We start from the raw sequence: 21740 nt of genomic DNA, 5'->3' as shown, positions 1-21740 counted from the left end.
TATTTTGCAAAAATGTTATATGTTCACTTTGTGCAACAATGACCAGTAGACTTCTCGTCAAAGGAGACAACTATTGCCACTCATGATTTAAGAAAGAGTTGTGTCACTTTCACTCGAGATGAGTTGGCATTGATAGTGGAAGGCGCCAACCTACAGTTAAAAAGAGAGAAGAATATTTACATGACACAGTTGGCAGAATGTAGAAATAACTCGGCTTTCTATAGCCACCCAGACACCCCAACCCTCACAAGTCCGAATGGAGAAAAGCATTCACCGCTTAAGTCAGGATATTCAAAATCTGACACAGCGAGTGAATCCAACACCTGTACAAGGGACACACATCAGCCACCTTGTCATGCATCCGGATTTGGTCCCCTCATCTACTTTAGATGCATCCTCATCTTCCCAATGTCCAGTTTGCTACAAGAATTTTGATGGATGGAGTGGATATTATACATTGACATATGGTCATTATTATCATTTAGTTTGTCTTATTTGTTTAATGCAAAATAGTAGTCGATGCGCAATCTGTTCATCACAAGATATTCCACAAGGAATATATATTATGTTTGGCATGGCAAACGAATATAAATTCAAGCAAGCATGCCAAGATACCCCTAGCACAATTAGAAATCTGTTTGATGAGCAAGATGCTGCTTCAGGGCAACACAATTGAGATCCACAAACTATGTACTATCGCAAATATGAAGCATTGTAATTACTCGAAACACATTTGAATACAAGGTCCTTTACAATGGTTTTTGATATTTACTCGTTCTACTCTCAAGCTATATTGAATCTGTTGAGTTGTTATCTGGTTCTAAGTCTGAGTGTTGTGGTTCTCCTTGTAATTCAACCTCCACATCGATTATCAAATTTTTTTCTATTTCGTCTACAGTGCATTGAGATACACCAACATTGAACTCTTATTCATCTTTGTTTTGACAATCGTACAACCAGGTTGGAATTTCCTCCTCGTAGCCAGCACTTTTGATGTGATTCAATATCTTTTCGTTGCAAAACATATACACTAATTTTTCTGCTCTGTCTGCAGCTAATAGTCTGTTGTGAATAGTGTTGTGAACATACTTGTATATACTCCAATTTCTCTTTGAACTTGATTTTGCTGCACATTGTGCGAGTACTTTCATTGCAAAGGGACGTAAGGTAGAATGCTCTCCACCATTCATCATCCATCACTTCCATGTAGGTTGCTCTTTTGCCATTACCTGTACAAAATCATTCGCAAAAGGACCTTTCTTTAATCTAAATGCACTCATTTCTTTGATGCAATCGATTCGGTCCTGAACGTGGGAGTAGAACGTGTTAACCACGTGATAGAAATCGCTTACCACCTCTGTATTGGACATCACATCTAAATTCCAATACTATGGATCGAGTATGTAAGCAACGCTATGGAGTGGACTATGAGCGCTCTTCCACCTTGCATGAAAATACTTCGCCAAAATTTTTCGTTGTTTGCCAGAGAATGGTAATCGCCACTCCTTCTCTACTACAGACTCTTTCAGCTCTTCAGGATTTTCGACTCTGTTAGACTGACCACCATGTCGTCTACACTTTGCCCAAGTTTGGCGCCCTTTGATCAAGATTGCGGATTGCGAACATAACGGGCATCATTACATGGTATGCATCCATTACACTCCTCCACCAAGCAACCTTGTTTACATTGCCATGTAGACATGTAATTTTATCTTTCACTTTTTCTTTCTGCTCAAGCTGCCATTCCTCAAAGGCCGTGCAATTGAATGTGTCAATCACAGCGCATTTATTACGAAGAAGTGATTCCAAGGTATAAAAGTGTGTGCAGAACCGAGTTTCAGCAGAGCAGGAAGTTTCAACATCACTGGCATGCGCATTCTATACAAATCGAGCACTCTTTGTCGTTTCAAGATAAATTTCACAACCTGACGTGCTGTATCAATTATTTTGGCGAGCCATGTGGTTTCTTCGCTAGTGTACCAATCTTTTAGCACCAAGTTTAAGCTGTGCGTATTACAACCATTGGCAAAAATGTGTAGAAAGTACTTCTTTATTATTTTACTGGAGTTATTACAATTCTTTGCGTTGTCCATGACTACTTGAACGACATGTTCAACACCAATTTCTTTAATTACATTAATCAAGACCTTAGAAATGTATTTGCCACTTTTAATTGCACCAAAACTATCAATCGCCTTTATAAACGTTTCTCCCCTTGGACAAACCAACATTACATTGATAAGCGGTTTTCTTTGAACATTTGACCAGCCATCACTCACAATCGTACATCTTGAAAGCGAAATATTCCCAAGTATTATTTTGCCAACACGCTCTTCAACTTCGATGTAACATTTGTCCAAGAAAAAATTTCTTATCGTGTGATAAAAAGGAGCTGAAAATCCTGGACCAAACTCACCGATTTTTTTTCAAGCAGCCTTCCAATGATTGCTGTCTACCATGACCAAAGCACTTCTAGTAAAGAATATTGCTTTCGCGAGTGTAGTTTGTGCTTCTTCTAGAGACTGCACTCGAAAGCTTTGATGTAATGATTTTTGACGCATTTGACAAAGTCCACCTTCATTGTGATGTTTAAAAGGAACATTGCTTGGAATTTCCTCTCCTTGCGCAGGTTGTTCTCCAAGGTTAGTTGGCGTCACTACAGGATCTGCGGAGTTAATATTTGGCTCTGGGAACTCTTGACTCGAAGCCACAGAGCTATATATCTGTTGTCTCTTGCCACCTTTTTTGGCGAGCTCTTCTCTCAAACGCTTTGCAACTGCAGGTGCCTGAGGATGTTCACATTTCTTAGAACTCTTTTTAGCGCTACCCAGAAAATGATCCCTAATACGTGGTGCACCGCCTGATTTTGTTGTGTGACAAAATTTACATTGCCGCTCCATATATCGGTCGCATATGTTGTGAGCATAATCCCAGTACTCTTTGCCAGGAGCATTTTTTTTCTTTGGCTTTTTCGTACCACTTATGCCCACATTTTGCTCCATTGCTTTTAAATTAAAGTTGAAGACAAAAGAACTAGATGTTCAGTTTTTGACACATTTTTCTTATTTTTAATATATTTTAAAATTTAAAAACCATTCAATATGAAAGTAACCATGATGCACAACATGAGATTTTCAATGCACTCTAGTCAATCCACATATCGATTGAGGACTCAATTGAGGACTCCTTGTACCCAATGAAGGATTGTAGCCCACCCATGCAACCAAAATTAATATATAAAAGCTATTTTAACCCAATTAAGGATTATAGCTCTTATATTGTGGAGTGACAAGTGTAAATCAACTCAAATGCAAAACTTCAAGGATCTTTATATGTCCGGTACACTAGTATAGGACATCCGACCCTTGACTATCGACTCGTCATTTACATATGCTCATCTTCTAAAACCAATTACAACCCTCATTTGGACCAATGGCTTCTTCGCAATGAGCATGATTCTCCAAGTTTTCAGTTGTTTTGGTTTCGTACCTTTATGTCGATAAACGAATTAAAAAATTTAGAAGTGGTTACCGAATTAAGAATCACGTTCGGCCCAAAAGGACGTGTGACTCTGTAACCTTAGGTCAATTCACAAGGAGATGACTATACCGAGCACTCGGATACACTCCCCAAGGATTTGCCTAACTAAAAGACCGCGGTTAGCACACTGTTTACTATATATAATTATTCCCGCTAGGCTTTTTTATTTTTCTGGCGGACTTGCCAGGCTATTACATATACCTGGCGGGCCCGTCGGGAACATGAAAAAGCCCGGGGGCCCCGTTGGAAAACCCGGAGGGCTAACCGGCTCTATAGGTTTTTGCAGGTCATAATCAAAGTCACGTTAACAATTAACATGATCACGTGATTTTTTTTTGTAAATACTAAAGTTATTGACATAATCACTCGATCGTGATTACGTTAATGAAATCACTGATATTATTGGTTAGGCTGGCAGACCGGTCACAGTAGGGATCCAAAGGAGGGATAATAGGGATCCAAAGGGGGGGGGGGAGGGGGCATCTGCAAAAGAGCAATGTGCATCAATGGGCTTCAAAGACCCTAAGGTTCTGCCCATTAAGACTTCCAAAATGCTAAGGTTCCAAAATTAAATAAAATATTCAATGGTCAAGCCTTAGGGTAAATTGGATGCTTGTGGGAATTAGACTCAAAAGTCTTCCCAAATCCCTATCTAGGAGGGGGCGAGCCATATTAGTAGGGGATGAGAGAGAAACACACACACACACACACTTTCCAAGCTCCCTTCACACAAAGGACATAGTGGACAAATGTCAGCTCCCTAGCCCAGTTGCCCCCAAGGTGCATTCAAATCCTATTGGATGGCCATAGAGGTGGACAAATGAGAATTAGGCTAGAGTAGATTTAGTTTAAAGAACACTTGATAAAAGAACCAATAGAAATTAAGCTCTCTAGAAGACTATTGGACAGTCTTCCACTCTATTCTAATGAAATGCTCACTATGTCTATGTTATTTTCCTCTACACACAAGTTACTCGACATGTCTATGTCTATGTTATTTTCCGCTCACTATGTCTATGTTATTTTCCGCTACACGAATCCAAGGAGATGCTTCTCAACATTTCGAGAGGATGTAATGAATATACTACTAGTCCACAAACACTCTCTCTCTCTCTCTCTCTCTCTCTCTCTCTCTCTCTCTCTCTCTCTCTCTCTTTGCATGAGGGATTCGAGCCACCTTAAGGTGACCTGCGAAAGAGGTTTAAGGTTGGGTGGTTGCATCATCTGTGTGTGTGTGTGTGTGTGATTTGAGGTAACCTTCAATGCTAGTTGTATCGTTTGATGCAAGGATCTTTTAGCTAGAGAGGGAAAGGGAGTGATAGATGGAGAGGAGCGCGGATCACCCGTTGCATGGTAGTGAGAGATGGATATGAGCGTGTATCACCCGCATGAGAGAACGCACATAGTGAGGAAGTGTTTCTGCCTCTCTCTCTCTCTCTCCCCCATTGTGACGAGGAAGGGGGACAAGTGAGGGAATCTAATATATTTTATTAGTTATTAAAATTAAAATAGTATGAACTGACCTAGGTGACGAGCATTTTTTGTGAAATGGGGACCTCGATAAAATTTGGTGCGTGTAAACGAGAATAACGAGTTTACACACACCAGCAGCTGCTGCTGCCGCCACCTGGAGACTCAGTGGAGAGGGATGACAATCGTATGCGCAGCGGAACATCTTGCGAAAGGCCTGCTGTTCCAATCTATCTTCTTGGCGCCATGCGGTGCTGTCCGCTACTGCTGCTCTTCTCACATCAGAGAGAGAGAGAGAGAGAGGTGTTTTGATACAAGAGAAGAAGAAACGCTCCTCTGAAAAATTTCTTGTGACATCAGCGTCTTCACTGGCCCGAACATAAGAATGATTGTCTTCGTTTTGAGGAACAGATGAAGCTGGGCGCTGTTCTTCATGAATTTCCTTTCACCTTCACCCACGAGTCTACTTTTCTTGTGAGTTCCTATTGGTTTCTGCAACATCTCATTAATTCACAAAAAATGCTGCCACATGCGACACTCACACAAGTGCTTATACAAATCCGCCACACCTAAGTTCCAACATGTATGTCTGAAAACCCGTAATGCCTCATTTTCGATGCTCTCTGAATGAAGGGAAAATGCAATAAGAAGTAATCACCCATGCACCAATGTTCAAAAAGCTGAAGCTGAGCTGCAGAAGTATTGTGCCACTTGGATCTTGATAGTTTAGTTAGCACCTGGTGTCTACCGATCAGAGGCCAGTCCGTGTCATCACCTCATCTATTGTGACACTCTTAACTTCTTGTGCAAAAAGTCCACACTAAATGTCTTTTGCATGAAGGAAATAAGATCTTAACAATTGAAACATTTTTTTAGTGATTTAAATGTTCGTCTCGAAATTTACTTAAGATGAGAATATCATCCAAAAATACAACAACATTACGTTCAAGATAAGGCCGCAAAACACTGTCCATTAGCTTAATAGGTGTAGCTAGTGCATCAATAACCATGCCCTATGGTACATTGCTTGTAATTGCTTTGTTGGTTGTATCTTGAATAATGAGTTTTCTAACTCGATTTAGGGGCTTTTTTTCCTTCGAGAGGTCTTAATAGTGAAAGCTACTTTTTTTCCCAAAAGTAAAGATGAAATGGCATTACTAAAAATTCACAATGCTCATATCGTTTTTGAAATGCAGTCTTAGGGATATCTTCAGTCTTAATCTCACTTTGACGATATCTTGATATCAAATCAATGTATATGAAGTTTAGCCCCTTGTGGCTATCGAACAGATCTTTTTCTGAAGCATAGGGAAATGTTCTTTTATTGAATGCCCTGTAATTGACACTAAGCTGCATACATCCATCGTTTTCTATTAAGTAACAAAATTGGAGTGGTCCATGGTGGTTTGTTGGGCTAAATGAACCCCTTGTCTAAGTGTTATTTTATCTGCCTTTATACCTCGTGGTGCCGTTTTCACTCAGGCTATATGGTGGTTATTAAATGAGACGTGTATGATCTTTACTAAATCAGTTAAATGATTAATTTCATCTCTATGATGTCGTAAACCACATGGAAAATCAGAAGGAAATACATCTTTAAACTTATTTAACAAACTATCCAAATTACTAGTTTCAGTGGACTCACAAGAATAAGAGAACTTTTGATGCATTCATTGAAAGAGAAATTTGTAAGTATAGGCAATAACAAATCAACTATACTTCACAAGCCTTCTTGGCCATCAACCTTTATCTGAGCAAGTCAAAGGAGAATCACTTACATCATGCTCACCTTGACTCACGACAGTTTTTACATCTTTTTCAAACTTCTTTTCAACAAAGTCTCTAACCCCGGGATCATTCTTTATCAAAAGCATTGTCTGCTCTATCCATAAAAGTCAAACGTGCCTTTGTTTCTCTGAATTCCTATTTGCAAACTAGGGACATTGGTGCCCAAATTTTGCTATCTTCCCCTTGCATCATTTCAGCAACACAGTAATGCTCACTCTTTTGCTGGGGAAGTTTGAGTTTCTTGACAAGTGCGTAATTGATAAATTTGTGGGTTCTTGAGTCATCTATCACGACTTAACCCTTTGCCCTCCAGTAAATCCATTCAGTTGATGAGTATTTATTATTAGTTGTGCTGACAATCAAGGCTTTTATGTATGCTCGTACTTATGTGTGGATCTCATAACTTCGTTTTCAGATTAACAAGGGAATTCTTTCCACATGTTCTTTTTTTCAAAGTCAAGGTGTCCATACTGTGGGCGCATGGAGTGCTGAGTGTGATTGCAATCAAACAACACTTTCAAAGTCAGGATTGGGTCCAACTCTTTCTTATTACTACTTTTGTATTCTAGAGGAAATATGACTGTGTAACAAGGGAAATTTTTGTATGTAAATGAATGGGTTGAAGTGCTCCATCAAGTTGCAATGAATTGATTCTTGCACTAGGTACACATTCATGTGCTTGTGTCATAAGTTGCATAGGATCCCTTTCTGTAGTGGGTGCAATGTGCCTATGATCTGAAATGCTTGTTTCTTGTTATTTGAAATTGCAGTTTGACTCTAATTTTTCCCCTGCTTCCCCTCTCTCTTTGCATGCCCCTGTTTACCTTGCGTGGTTATGCATGATATTTTCTTGTGCTTTCGCTTGTATGTTGCACCTTCCCCAAATCTCTCTTTCTTCTCTCGACCGCATAGAGGTTCTCTCTCATAGAGGTGTGATGGGGTGACATGGGATGTTCCCACAAACAATGTAAAATCTTGGAGTGGCTGACCTTGGTGTTAGCCATGGTTGAGTGGAGGACATCATTTTACTATTAGGCAGAGGCACGTTCATTGCCGTACTCTCTTCGGAGGAGCTTGCCTCTACCTTGGTTGTCCGCTCTCCTCTCGTGGTTGAGTGGAGGACATCATTTTACTATTAGGCAGAGGCATGTTCATCCTAGTGAAGGAAGTAGTAGAAGAAGTTGTCCAACTTATGGAATCTTGCTAAGTGGCCTAAATACATTAAAAAGTTGTTTCAACTTATTGTATCCTGGGCGAGGGGCCTAAAACCTTAAAAGTAAACTAGAAAACCAAATTGCGTGGCGAGCTGGTGACACGGCAGGCTGTATGGACGTCCGTGGATTGCGCCACAAATCGCGCTGACATGTTGATGCGGCACACTGTACGGACAACCCTTGAGGGCGCTAGCTTTTGGTTATCAGATGCTTTTAGAACCGGCTTTTCATGTATTGCTTTTGGCCAAGGGCCTTTATAAGAACTGCGAGGGCCTCTCTTCTAGTAGATTTTCTTGGGAGCATTGCGGAGAGAGCGGACCCTTGGACATTGTACTTGTTGAAGCATAATAATAATGTCACGTGACACATCCAACCCTATGTGTCCGTGGACAAGCTACAGCATGACCAGGGTTCAGTTCAATCAAGTCAGTTTAGAATAGGAAGTGTTCTGGCACTTTTGTGAGTCTGTTCGTAGACCGTGCATGTCTAGACACTTAGATTAGATGCATATCCTCTGGTTGCACACAGCATGATCATCAGCATTCCCACCAAATTCCATCAGGATCATTTTCGTGTGCATTAAACCTATTTTTCCTATTTTGACATTTTTCTCTTATTATTTTTAAGTGACTTTTGTTGGGAACTAGGTAGGGAAAATTTGATAAGCAAATATATATAGAAACCTAGCGCTAGCACTTTCTGGTAGAAGAGGCAGCAAGGACTTCGGTTCAATTGGCACCTTCTCAACAGGACCCAGCAGGCCTAGCGTTTTTGCAACACAGCAGCAAGGACCTAGCGTTTTGCAACCACAGATCAGCCCTTGGCGTTTTTGCATGGCAGATTAGCCTCGGCGACCACAAGACACAGCAGATCAGCCCTAGCGATAGCAGATTCCTCGGCAACAGTAGGATAGTAGAATTCAGCCCCTAGCGTTTTTGGTTTGCAGATCCACCTCAGCGTTTTTGCAAATCTTCGTGACGGAATCAGCCCTAGACTCAGCGTTTTCAGTTTTCAGTAGTCAGTTTCCGTAGTAGAACCCCCAAACCTCGCAAATCTCACCTTCCCGCAGCAGATCCTCGTCGCATGGTTAGATCCAGCGTAGTTTGCAGATTCAGCCCGGAAAACGCAGATTTCAACATCTTTCAACATCTGCGTTTTCGTTGTGTCGTCGTCGACATCGTCACCGACATAGAGTTAGAATTCAGCAGATAAAGATTTGCAGATTTCAGCCATTAGCATTTTCAGATTTCAGCCCGTCTCATCGTCGTCCACATCGTCGACAAGTTCAAAGCATTGTAGAGATTTGTGCAATCAATACAATAGACTTCTCTCACCATCAAGAGAAGGGCCCTTGGAGGAGGGTTTGACAACTTGCCTGGTGTCATATTCTTCTTTCTCTATCTCTCAGTCTCAGCACCTTCATTCACAGTGTTCACCACTTTGTTTTGTGTCCATTGCACTCTCTTTGTTAGGTGTAGCGGAATGATTGTTTGGGCTTTGCTCAAGATGAGTGCTCCGAACTGTGCTCAAGGTTCTTTTTGTTCTTATGGAAGGTAGAGCCTTCCGTTCTTAATGAGAGAGTGCTATGATCACAAACAAAGTGAATGGACACTATGCGTGCAAGTGTATGAGACTGAGAGATAGAGAGAGAAGAGAGATACGACACCAGAGACGTTGTAAAACCCTCCTCCGAAGGCCCCACTCTCGTCGGCGAGAGTGGTCTACTTATGATTGCACAAAGTGGTACAATGCGGATGCAATGGACTGATGCAGCCTCGGACTATGCCGATGACGACGACGGTGATGACTACGACGACTTTAGGGCTGAAATCTGCGGTCTTTCTATTGCTGTCCAAAAACGCTATGGGCTGAAATCTGCTAATCTTCTATCTGTTGAATTCTGACTCTATGTCGATGACGACGATGCGACGACGACGCGCTGAAAACGCAGATGCTGAAATCTGCATTTTCCGGATTGAAACTGTAAACCTTGCGGAAACTGACCGTGCGGCGAGGAACTGCTGCAGGAAGGTGAGATCTGCGAGGTTCGGGACTTGATTTGCGAAGTCTAATTGCTGAAAATTGAAAACGTTGATGGTTCTGGGGTTTCCGTCGCAATGATGGGGCAAAACGCTGGGGCTGATCTGCAACCAAAAACGCTAGGGCTGAATCCTGGTGTTTCTGTCGCCGGGATTTTGCAGATGCAAAAACGCTAGGCTGATCTGCTGTGGTCTTGTCGCCGTGGCTCTGCAAATGCAAAAAGCTGGCTGGTCTGCGGTGGTTTGATCCAAAAACGCTAGGCTGTTGCTCGGGAGCAAAAACGATAGGTCACTTGGGGGGTTCTGCTTGGGTTCTGCTGAGAAGGTGCCTGTTGAGCATGTGCTCCTGCTGTCTCTTCTGCCAAATAGTGCTAACTTGGGTTTGCTTATATACAAACTTAGCAAAATTACCCTACCTACTTTTGTTGGGAAGTCACTTAAAAATAATAAGTGAAAATACCAAAAATAGGTAAAATAGGCTAAATGCACTGGAAAAATCCTCTAACTGATTCTAATGGATTCTGATGGGATTTCTGATGATCATGCTGTGTGCAACCAGAGGATATGCATCTATGCTAAGTGATTGGGCATGCACGGTCTACGAATAGACTCACAAAAGTGCCAGATCACTGCTAATCTAGACTTGACTGGACTGATAGAACCCTGCTCATATTGTAGCTTGTCCACGGACACATAGGGTTGGATGTGTCACGTGACATCCCCTCCTTTTCAAAGTGAGGTACGGGTACTGAACTGTATGGCGTCGAGGGAGATCGCCAATAGCATGTGGAATCCTGGAAGGGACTCTTCGCCGGCCCACTTTGATGTGTGGGTCGTGCGGTGCTTGAACTTCATAAAGGTTTGCAACGCTTGTTTCTTTGGGCCGCGCCGAAAGTGACACAAAGTCTTATGTGGCTCCTTCGATGCTACATCTTCATTGAGAGTCATGCTTCTTTCTTCTTCAAGAATCTCCATGGCTGAAAATTCCTGAAACCACTTCCAACACAAAACCATGAACATACCTATTCCATGTAAAGTGAGTGGAAAAAAATGTGTCTTCCTCAAAGACTGTGCATGCAATGTAGATGAACAAATAGACGGAGTGCCAACCCGTTCACCACACACACTCAAACAATGAGATCAAATCTTTCTCTTATGATCTAGAGCAATCAACTGTGGCAATTCACAACGGAAATACCCATGCTTGGTGCTCATACTTTCATGTGCTCGTTTCGAAACTGTCATGCCAAGGAAGAGACATGGAATGTGACTTCCTTACATACATACTTTTCAGCTTTTCATGAACAATCCGCATACATTCGTACTCATCCATGAGAGAAACGTGCTCAACATACAATATGTCATGCCTAGGAAAAGGGATCACATAAAGACGTCGACTAAAATACAGGAAACGATCACGAATGAAACACTCGAACAATGCGTGCGTATCAATCATGCGAACACATAATACTTCCTGTGTGGGTTCTTTGGACCTAGGCTCGAGAGCCAAGATCGGTTCCTCCTGAATGATCGAATCGTCCTGTGGGGTTTCTTTAGACCTCGACTCGAAAGCCAAGATCGGTTCTTCGTGATTGATCGAATCTACAACGAGGTTAGCTTCGCTAGAAAAAGCATCAACTAACACATCATCCTTGTGAACAATCACATCTTCTTCATGCAACTCATCATGCTTGTGAGAAATCACATCTTGATCATGCAAATCATCCTGCTCATCATTATCATCCAAATCATTATGCAAATCATTGTCAATCAAATCATCATGCTTCACACAATCATGCAAATCCTGTGTATCATGCTTTGGAGAAGAAGAGACTGAGAGAGTCTCCTTTTCCCGATCCTGTTGAATCTGAGCCTGCATTTGAGAAAAGAGTCGCAACATCGCTTGCATTCTTGCTGTGGTCTCGCGGTCATATTCTGCTTGTCTTGCTTTGGCTTCCAAGCGTGCTTGCTCGCTCTCACGCGCTATGGCTGCCATTCTTTCTTGGTACTGGCGCTCTATGGCTGCCATGTCTTCTTCGTAGGCTTTTCTTTTTGCTTCTCGTTCGGCATCTCTTGCTTTGTCTTCTAACTTCTTGTCCATCATCCTCTTGTCGAAAGCCTCCATAGGAGTTAGTGCAATCCTTGTCGTAGTAGATGGAAAAGGGGGAGGGTCGGAAAAACCTCCTGGTGGGGAAAATTCTTCTTTGCCTCTCTCATGCTCATCACCTCCAAGCGAAGTATCCATTCCGCTTCGAGTGATGATCATTCTGCAATCGTGGGTTCCTGTGGGTTCTTGTGGGTCTTGGGTTCTTAAGTTCACGAGGAACTTGGGTTCTTGCGGGTCTTGGTTCTTGAGGTTCTTGAGGTTTTCTTTCGAATGCAAACTGCGTTTGAGAAGGATCTTCTCTTCTCCCGAGTTCTACTCTTTTCTGCGGGCGCACCCCTTGGCGGCCTTGCGCTCACACCAAGGTTGCTTTTTCCCACCTCCCGTCGATTGGCCGGCCGCTAAGTGCACGGTCCGCTCTCAATGAGTGAAAAGAGACACTAGGGGAGGTTGGACAAGCCCTTCTTTCTTGGGATTCTTGTCACTCTTCAACAAAACACGATTAGGAATCGACACGCCCAAGCGAACTTGGGTTAGTGCGACCTCAACAAGCAAAAAAAATCCTTGTGGTTCTTTCCTTGAGTGATACAGAACAGTGCCAAAGCTCTGATACCAATGTTAGGTGCAGCGGAATGATTGTTTGCGCTTTGCTCAAGATGAGTGCTCCGAACTGTGCTCAAGGTTCTTTTTGTTCTTATGGAAGGTAGAGCCTTCCATTCTTAATGAGAGAGTGCTATGATCACAAACAAAGTGAATGGACACTGTGCGTGCAAGTGTATGAGACTGAGAGATAGAGAGAGAAGAGAGATACGACACCAGAGACGTTGTAAAACCCTCCTCCGAAGGCCCCACTCTCATCGGCGAGAGTAGTCTACTTATGATTGCACAAAGTGGTACAATGCGGATGCAATGGACTGATGCAACCTCGGACTATGCCGATGATGACGACGACGACTTTAGGGCTAAAATCTGTGGTGTTTCTACTGCTGTCCAAAAACGCTATGGGCTGAAATCTGCTAATCTTCTATCTGCTGAATTCCGACTCTATGTCGATGACGATGATGCGACGACGACGTGCTGAAAACGCAGATGCTGAAATCTGCATTTTCCGGGCTGAAACTGTAAACCTTGCGGAAACCGACCGTGCGGCGAGGAACTGTTGTGGGAAGGTGAGATCTACGAGGTTCGGGACTTGATCTGCGAAGTCTAACTGTTGAAAACTGAAAACGCTGATGGTTCTGGAGTTTTCGTCGCGATGATGGGGCAAAACGCCGGGGCTGATCTGCAACCAAAAACGCTAGGGCTGAATTCTGGTGTTTCTGTCGTCGGGATTCTGCAGATGCAAAAACGCTAGGCTGATTTGTTGTGGTCTTGTCGCCGTGGCTCTGCAAATGCAAAACGCTGGCTTGTCTACGGTGGTCTGATCCAAAAACGCTAGGCTGTTGCTTGGGAACAAAAACGCTAGGTCACTTGGGGGGTTCTGCTGAGAAGGTGCCTGTTGAGCATGTGCTCTTGCTGCCTCTTCTGCCAAATAGTGCTAACTTGGGTTTGCTTATATACAAACTTAGCAAAATTGCCCTACCTACTTTTGTTGGGAAGTCACTTAAAAATAATAAGTGAAAATACCAAAAATAGGGAAAATAAGCTAAATGCACTGGAAAAATCCCCTAACTGATTCTAATGGATTTTGATGGGATTTCTGATGATCATGCTGTGTGCAACCAGAGGATATGCATCTATGCTAAGTGATTGGGCATGCACGGTCTACGAATAGACTCACAAAAGTGCCAGATCACTGCTAATCTAGACTTGACTGGATTGATTGAACCCTGCTCATGTTGTAGCTTGTCCACGGACACATAGGGTTGGATGTGTCACGTGACACTCTCACTAAAGGTACGGAAGGCTCTCCTTCCGTAAGAAAAAGGAACCCTTGAGCACATTTCGGAGCACTCATCTTGAGCAAAGTTCAACACAGATCAGCCCTTGGCGTTTTGCATGGCAGATCAGTCTTGGCGACCACAAGACACAGCAGATCAACCCTAGCTATAGCAGATTCCCTGGCAACAGCAGGATAGCAGATCCCTAGCGTTTTTGCAACAAGGATTTAGTCCCTAGCGTTTTTGGTTTGGAGATCCACCTCAGCGTTTTTGCAGATCTTCGCGACGGAATCAACTCTAGACTCAACGTTTTCAGTTTTCAGTAGTCAGTTTCCGCAATAGAACTTCCAAACCTCGCAGATCTCACCTTCCTACAGAGCAGATCTTTGCCGCACAGTCAGATCCAGCGTAGTTTGCAGATTCAGCCCGGAAAATGCAGATTTCAGCATCTGCGTTTTCAGCACGTTGTCGTCGCATCGTCGTCATCGACATAGTGTCAGAATTCTGCAGATAAAGATTTGTAGATTTCAGCCATTAGCATTTTCAAAATTCAGTCCGTCTCGTCGTCCTCCACATTGTCGGCAAGTCCAAAGCATTGTAGAGATTTGTGCAATCAATAGAATAGAATTCTGCAGATAAAGATTTGTAGATTTCAGCCATTAGCATTTTCAAAATTCAGTCCGTCTCGTCGTCCTCCACATTGTCGGCAAGTCCAAAGCATTGTAGAGATTTGTGCAATCAATAGAATAGACTTCTCTGGCCATCGAGAGAAGGGCCCTTGGAGGAGGGTTTGACAACTTGCCTGGTGTCGTCTTCTTCTCTCTCTACCTCTCAGTCTCGACACCTTCATTCACAGTGTTCACCACTTTGTTTGTGTCCATTGCACTCTCTCATCAAAGGAACGGAAGGCTCTCCCTTCCTTAAGAAAAAGGAATCCTTGAGCACAGTTCGGAGCACTCATCTTGAGCAAAGCTCAACATTCACTTTCGCTGCACCTTACAAATAAAGAAATACCGAGAAGGGGCGCCCGTCTTTGGGGCTATTACTTTCGCATATTGGTCTTGTTTGATTCGGGTAGTGTGCATGATGTGATTAGCGATTCTCTTGTGAAAAGCGCACATTTAGAAGCTCTTTCAATAGATCGGCAAGACAAAAGCAGGACCTATAGCGGATTTTGTGGGGACTGACCTGACACAAATGGATGAAAGTACGGAGCTCTGTAGAGCATGGAGCAAAGTACGAGATCAAGAAGCCCTCAATTTCTTTGACGATTGAATTGGCGACTCGACTTGGGATTACACCAGAGGAAATGGGACCATCGATCGAGGCAATTCTAGCGGCATCAGGACGGGATGTCACCATTATACCTGTCATAAGCAAACTTCGGCTGCATTGTCAGGGGTATTTAGGGCACGAGGACGTTTACATCATGCCTTTGGAACAACTAATATTCGATTTTGAGCTTCAACAACAAACTACGAAGAGAACCTGCAGTTTTTTTGTACATAGATTATGTACATAGTTTTTCTTGCGGCAAGATATGCCACAATTATGCATTTCTCTTTGTGAATGTTGTACATATCCTTTTGGTATAATGTCAATTGTCACTACTTTGGAAATGTATAGGGATACAAAGTCTTCTAATGTCGACTTTTATCAGTGTATATCGTGTGCATGGTTTGATTCATTAGTACTTGGTACTCCGGTCACTGAATTTCATAAAAATGTAGCACTTTAGAGGGACCCTAGCAGAAAATACCCTGAAGCCCTAGCGATTGGAAAATCGGGTCTTCAATAAGGGGTAAACAGTAGCCTCAGAATTCCACGCTTAGAAAATTATGCGCGCGAGTGTAAGCACATGAATGAGATGGGATCCTTAGAACAGTGATCCTAAGGCCTGGATTATTTTAATAAGGCCTTAGGATAAGTCAATTAAACTAATTTTAATCTTTTGCGTATGGGCCAAATGGTCGGACAAGTGAGAACATGTCGTGCAGGAGTAGTGCCGGTACGGCATTGCATCTGGGAACAACAAACGTTTTCATAAGTAGCACTCATGTGCGCAATTGTGTGTTAATTTGCACATTTCATTATTAGCCTAGAAACTTTTAAAAGTTAAAGTTGAATGGTTTTTAAGTTATTAAGTGTGCCACTTGGCACACTTACTCATGCAAGTGACTCTCTCTTGCTCTCTCACCCTGCCTCATCCTCTAGCGCCCCCTCTCTGGCTGGCTATATGAGAGCAACCTCTTCCCCTCTTCTGAGATTGGCAGTGCACTACCCCCCCAATGTGAGCGTGGAGCTCTCCATTGAAGCTTGAGAGCAACCCCTTCCGACATATGTGGTAGCCTCGTGCTCCCATTGTCTAGAACAAATAAGACTTTTCTGGTGAGAGCTTCCAACAAGACTTGCAAAAGAGGGGAAGTCCTCTTAGCAGGAGAGTGGAAACTCTCTCAGTTAGTAGTCAGAACAAAACAAAGAAGAATAGAGAACGGGTGATGCCCCGTTTTTGTGCTTGTAAAGAATCTCCCTTGGTAATAAAGAGGGGACTAGCCCATCTTCTAGTCCCCAATGATGTGTCAAGCTCTCTCTCTCTCTCTCCAAATTCTCTTGAGTACATGAATTGCAATTTAAAAGTTAGTTCGTTTCCGTATTTTCGTGACAGGAGTATAAGAGCAAGGTCATCTCTCTCTTTCTTAAGGCATTGACGACTCTTGGCAGACTGCAAAAATGGAAGGACGTGAGATAGAGTTCACTCTCCTCCAGTAGTAGGTGACAAAATTGCAAAAAGCTCTCTCCCATTTAGAAGTTCAGAAGATTCTCCATACCCTTGAGAAAGGAAAGGAGAAAGTGCCGATGGGGTCGGGAGAAATCCCGTAGAACCCAAAGACGCAAGAACCAAAGAAAGATCCTTTAGTTGGAACCTCCCGCATGCACGAGAGACAGAAGAAGCCTCCAAAACGTCCTGTGCGGTTTAATCCAAAGGTTCAAGAGCAGGATCCTCCTAATTCTCCTCAGTTTTTCATGAAGGATCTGGATGACATAGTCTCTCCAAAGGACATGTTCCTTGACAATCCGCTGCAGCAGGAAGTGCAGTCGAAGGATAGAGTCCTTGATCTTCGCAAACCTTTCGAGGTGTACTGCGATGCATTTGGAGATTGTGTAGGAGCAGTTTTAAACTAAGAGGGTCACGCCATAGCCTATGAAAGTCGGTGCCTTAGAGATGCAGAGTTGCATGCTTCCATTTATGAGAAAGATCTACTGGCACTAATTCATGCTCTTTCCATTTGGAAACATTATCTATTAGGAGCTGATTTTATAATCAAGACAGATCATTAGAGTCTTCACTACTTTCTCACACAGAGAAAGTTATCAGAAAAGCAAATGAGATTTTACACACTTCTGGAACAAAGAATGCGGTTGCAGATGCTCTCTCTAGGCGTCCAACGATCAATGCAATGACAACTATTTATCATGAGGAACTAGAATCTCGTAGTGAGATGTATCCTCAAGATCCAAACTTCGCTACAATCTGGGCAGATCTTCAAGATGGTCATTCAAGGCCACCTTATTCCATTAGGGATGATACACTATATCATCAACAAGCAATATGCATAGCTCAGCCCTTCAGACAGAAGGTGATGGATGAAGCACATAATTCTCCTTATACTGGGCATTGGGAAATTGCTGCTACCACTAGTGATGATACACTATATCTTCAACAAGCAATATGCATATGTCACGTGACACATCCAACCATATGTGTCCGTGGACAAGCTACAACATGATTAGGGTTCAATCAGTCCAGTCAGTCTAGATTAGAAGTGTTCTAGCACTTTTGTGAGTCTATTCGTAGACCGTGCATGCCCAGTCACTTAGTGTAGATGCATATCCTCTGGTTGCACACAACATGATCATCAATATTCCCACCAGAATCCATCAAATTTCATCAGGGGAATTTTCCAGTGCATTTAGCCTATTTTACCTATTTTTGACATTTTTTCACTTATTAATTTAAGTGACTTTCCAACAAAAGTAGGTAGGGCAATTTGGGTAAGAAAATATATAAGCAAACCAAAGTTAGCACTAAATGGCAGAAGAGGCAACAGGAGCCAAGCTCAGCAGGCAACTTCTCAGCAAGACCAAGCCTTGGTGGACCTTCCCTCCAAGCAGCAGATCCCCCTTCCACTAGCGTTTTTGGGAAGCATCTCAGTCTGGTGTTCTCAGCATTTGCACCATCGCCACCAAGCCCCAGTGTCTAGCATTTTTGTCTCAGCATTATCTCCAGCAGACCCAACTAGCTAGCGTTTTTGAGGAGCCTCTTCTAGCGTTTTTCATAAACACATCAGCCTAGCGTTTTGAAGATCCCATCGATTGCAGACGTCGCCAATTCCAAGCAATGAAGACCAGCAGAAAACAGACCTAAAGAAGTAGCAGATTCAGCCCGGAAAGACCCCAGTTTTCAGCCTTAAGCAACCTCAGTTTTCAGCCCTAAACCTGCAGATTTTCAGCGTCAAAGACCCACAGAAAACAGCCCCAAATCAGCGTTTTTGGACTAGTCGCAGATTTCAGCCCATAGCGTTTTTGGACAGCAGTAGAAAGATTGCAGATTTCAGCCCTTAGGTCGGTCTCGTCGTCATCGCCGACATAGCCTAGACTTGCATCAGTCTCATGCATTCCCATTGTACCAGATTGTGCAATCATAAGTAGACCACTCTCGCCGACGAGAGTGGGGCCTTCTGAGGAGGGTTTTACAACGTCTCTGGTGTCGTATCTCTCTTCTCTCTCTATCTCTCAGTCTCATACACTTGCACGCAGTGTCCATTTACTTTGTTTGTGATCATAGCATTCTCTCATTAAGAACGGAAGGCTCTCCCTTCCATAAGAACAAAAGGAACCTTGAGCACAGTTCGGAGCACTCATCTTGAGCAAAGCGCAAACATTCATTCCGCTACACCTAACATTGGTATCAGAGCTTTGGCAGTGTTCTGTATCACTCAAGGAAAGAACCACAAGAACACATAATTTTTTTTTGCTTGTTGCGGTCACACGAACCCAAGTTCGCTTGGGCATGTCGATTCCTAATCGTGTTTTTGAAGAGTGACAGGAATCCCAAGAAAAAGGGCTTGTCCAGTCTCCCCTTGTGCCTCTTTTCACTCATTGAGAGCGGACCGTGCACTTAGCGGTCGGCCAATCAATGTGAGGTGGGAAAAAGTAACCTTGGTGTGAGCGCAAGGCCGCCAAGGGGTGCGTCCGCGGAAAAGAGCAGAACTCGGGTGAAGAGAAGATCCTTCTCAAACATAGATTGGAAGCGAAAGAAAACCTCAAGAACCTCAAGACCCTCAAGAACCTAAGAACCCAAGACCTCCAAGAATCCAAGTTCCTTGTGAACTTAAGAACCAAGACCACAAGAACCCACGACTTCAGAATGGTCATCACTCGAAGCGGAATGGATACTTCGCTTGGAGGTGATGAGCATGAGAGACGAAGAAGAATTTTCCCCACCAGGAGGTTTTTCCGACCCTCCCCCTTCCCCATCTACGTCAAGAATTGCACTAACTCCTATGGAGGCTTTAGACCGGATGTTTATGGAAATGAAGTTAGAACGTGAAGCAAGAAATGCAGAAAGAATAGCAGAAATGAATCGCAGACACGCAGAAGACAAATCAGAAAGAAAGGCAAGACAAGAACAGCGTGAGCAACACATACAAGAGTTCTTGTGACTCTTTTCTCAAGTGTCGGCACAGATGCAAGAGATTCAGGAGACTCCCAAGCATGACACACAAGATTTGCATGATTGTGAGAAGCATGATGAATTGAATGATGATGATAAGCATGATGATTTGAATGACGATGATTTGCATGACAATGATTTGGATGCCAATGACAAGCATGATGATTTGGTTGACAATGATAAGCATGATGAATTGGATGTTAATGATAAGCATGCTGATTTGCATAATCAAGATGTGATTTCTCACAAGCATGATGAGTTGATTGTTCATAAGGATGATGAGTTAGTTGATGCTTTTTCTAGCGAAGCTAACCTCGTTGTAGATTCGATCAATCACGAAGAACCGATCTGGGCTTTCGAGTTGAGGTCCAAAGAACCCCTATAGGACAATAATTCAGGAAGAAGCGATCTTGGCTCATAAGCCTAGGTCCAAAGATCCCCCACAGGAAGTATTATGTGTTCACATGATTGATACGCACGCATTGTTCGAGTGTTTCATTCGTGACCGTTTCCTGTATTTTAGTCAGTGTCTTTATGTGATGCCTTTTCCTAGGCATGACATATTGTATGTTGAGCACGTTGTACGTTGAGCACGTTTCACTCATGAATGAGCATGAATGTATGCGGATTTTTCATGAAAAGCTGAAAAGTATGCATTCAAGGAAGTCACATTACATGTCTCTTCCTTGGCACGACACAGTATTAGAAAGAGCACATGACAGTATGAGCACCAAGCATCGGCATTTCCATTGTGTTTTGCCACAGTTGATTGATTTAGATCAGCACGACAAGATTCGATCTCATTGTTTGCGTGTGTGTAGTGAACGGGTTAGCACTCCGTCTCTTTGTTCATCTACATTGTATGCATAGTCTTTGAGGAAGACAAGATTTTTTCCACTCACTTTACATGGAATGGGTATGTTCATGTTTTTGTGTTGGAAATGGTTTCAGGAGTTTTCAGCCATGGAGATTCTTGAAGAAGAAAGAAGCGTGACTCTAGACAAAGTTGAAGCATCGAAGGAGCCACAGAAGACTTTGTGTCGCTTTCGGCGCGGCCCAAAGAAGCAAGCGTTGCAGACCTTTATGAAGTTCAAGTACCGCACGACCCACACATCAGACTGGGCCGGCGAAGAGTTCCTTCCAGGATTTCGGATGCTATTGGCGATCTCCCTCGACGCCATACAGTTCGGTATCAGTACCTCACTTTGAAAAGGAGGGGATGTCACGTGAGACATCCAACCCTATGTGTCCGTGGACGAGCTACAACATGATCAGGGTTTAGTCAGTCCAGTCACTCTAGATTAGAAGTGATCTGGCACTTTTGTGAGTCTATTCGTAGACCGTGCATGCCCAGTCACTTAGTGTAGATGCATATCCTTTGGTTGCACACAACATGATCATCAATATTCCCACCAGAATCCATCAAATTTCATCAGGGGAATTTTCCAGTGCATTTAGCCTATTTTACCTATTTTTGACATTTTTTCACTTATTAATTTAAGTGACTTTCCAACAAAAGTAGGTAGGGCAATTTGGGTAAGAAAATATATAAGCAAACCAAAGTTAGCACTAAATGGCAGAAGAGGCAACAGGAGCCAAGCTCAACAGGCAACTTCTCAGCAAGACCAAGCCTTGGTGGACCTTCCCTCCAAGCAGCAGATCCCCCTTCCACTAGCGTTTTTGGGAAGCATCTCAGTCTGGTGTTCTCAGCATTTGCACCATCGCCACCAAGCCCCAGTGTCTAGCATTTTTGTATCAGCATTATCTCCAGCAGACCCAACTAGCAGACCCAACTAGCTAGCGTTTTTGAGGAGCCTCTTCTAGCGTTTTTCATAAACACATCAGCCTAGCGTTTTGAAGATCCCATCAATTGCAGACATCGCCAATTCCAAGCAATGAAGACCAACAAAAAACAGACCTAAAGAAGTAGCAGATTCAGCCCGGAAAGACCCCAGTTTTCAGCCTTAAGAA

At 43.1% G+C, this 21740-nt stretch overlaps 1 protein-coding gene across 3 annotated transcripts in view; it reads left to right on the top strand.

Moving 5' to 3' along the window:
* The first annotated feature begins 5364 nt into the window (after nucleotides 1–5364).
* LOC147455548 (uncharacterized) overlaps nucleotides 5365–21740 on the top strand; it is a 73708-nt gene continuing 57332 nt past the window's right edge. The window contains exons 1-2 of one of the 3 annotated variants that reach the window (XM_086514304.1): nucleotides 5371–5484; nucleotides 7214–7331. In XM_086514304.1, the coding sequence (XP_086370430.1) occupies nucleotides 5422–5484; nucleotides 7214–7331 (181 nt within the window). In that variant the 5' untranslated portion in view covers nucleotides 5371–5421. Of the gene's footprint in view, nucleotides 5485–7213; nucleotides 7332–21740 lie in introns of all 3 variants that reach the window. The other 2 variants (XM_086514305.1, XM_086514307.1) reach the window with 2 other exon arrangements.

The sequence above is a fragment of the Adiantum capillus-veneris genome, chromosome 6 (assembly GCF_014529385.1).
Source record: "Adiantum capillus-veneris isolate H3 chromosome 6, ASM1452938v2, whole genome shotgun sequence".
Classification (NCBI taxonomy): Eukaryota; Viridiplantae; Streptophyta; class Polypodiopsida; order Polypodiales; family Pteridaceae; genus Adiantum; species Adiantum capillus-veneris.
The sequence above is the reverse complement of the archived record's forward strand: the minus strand, read 5'-3'. Positions and strand labels throughout refer to the sequence as shown.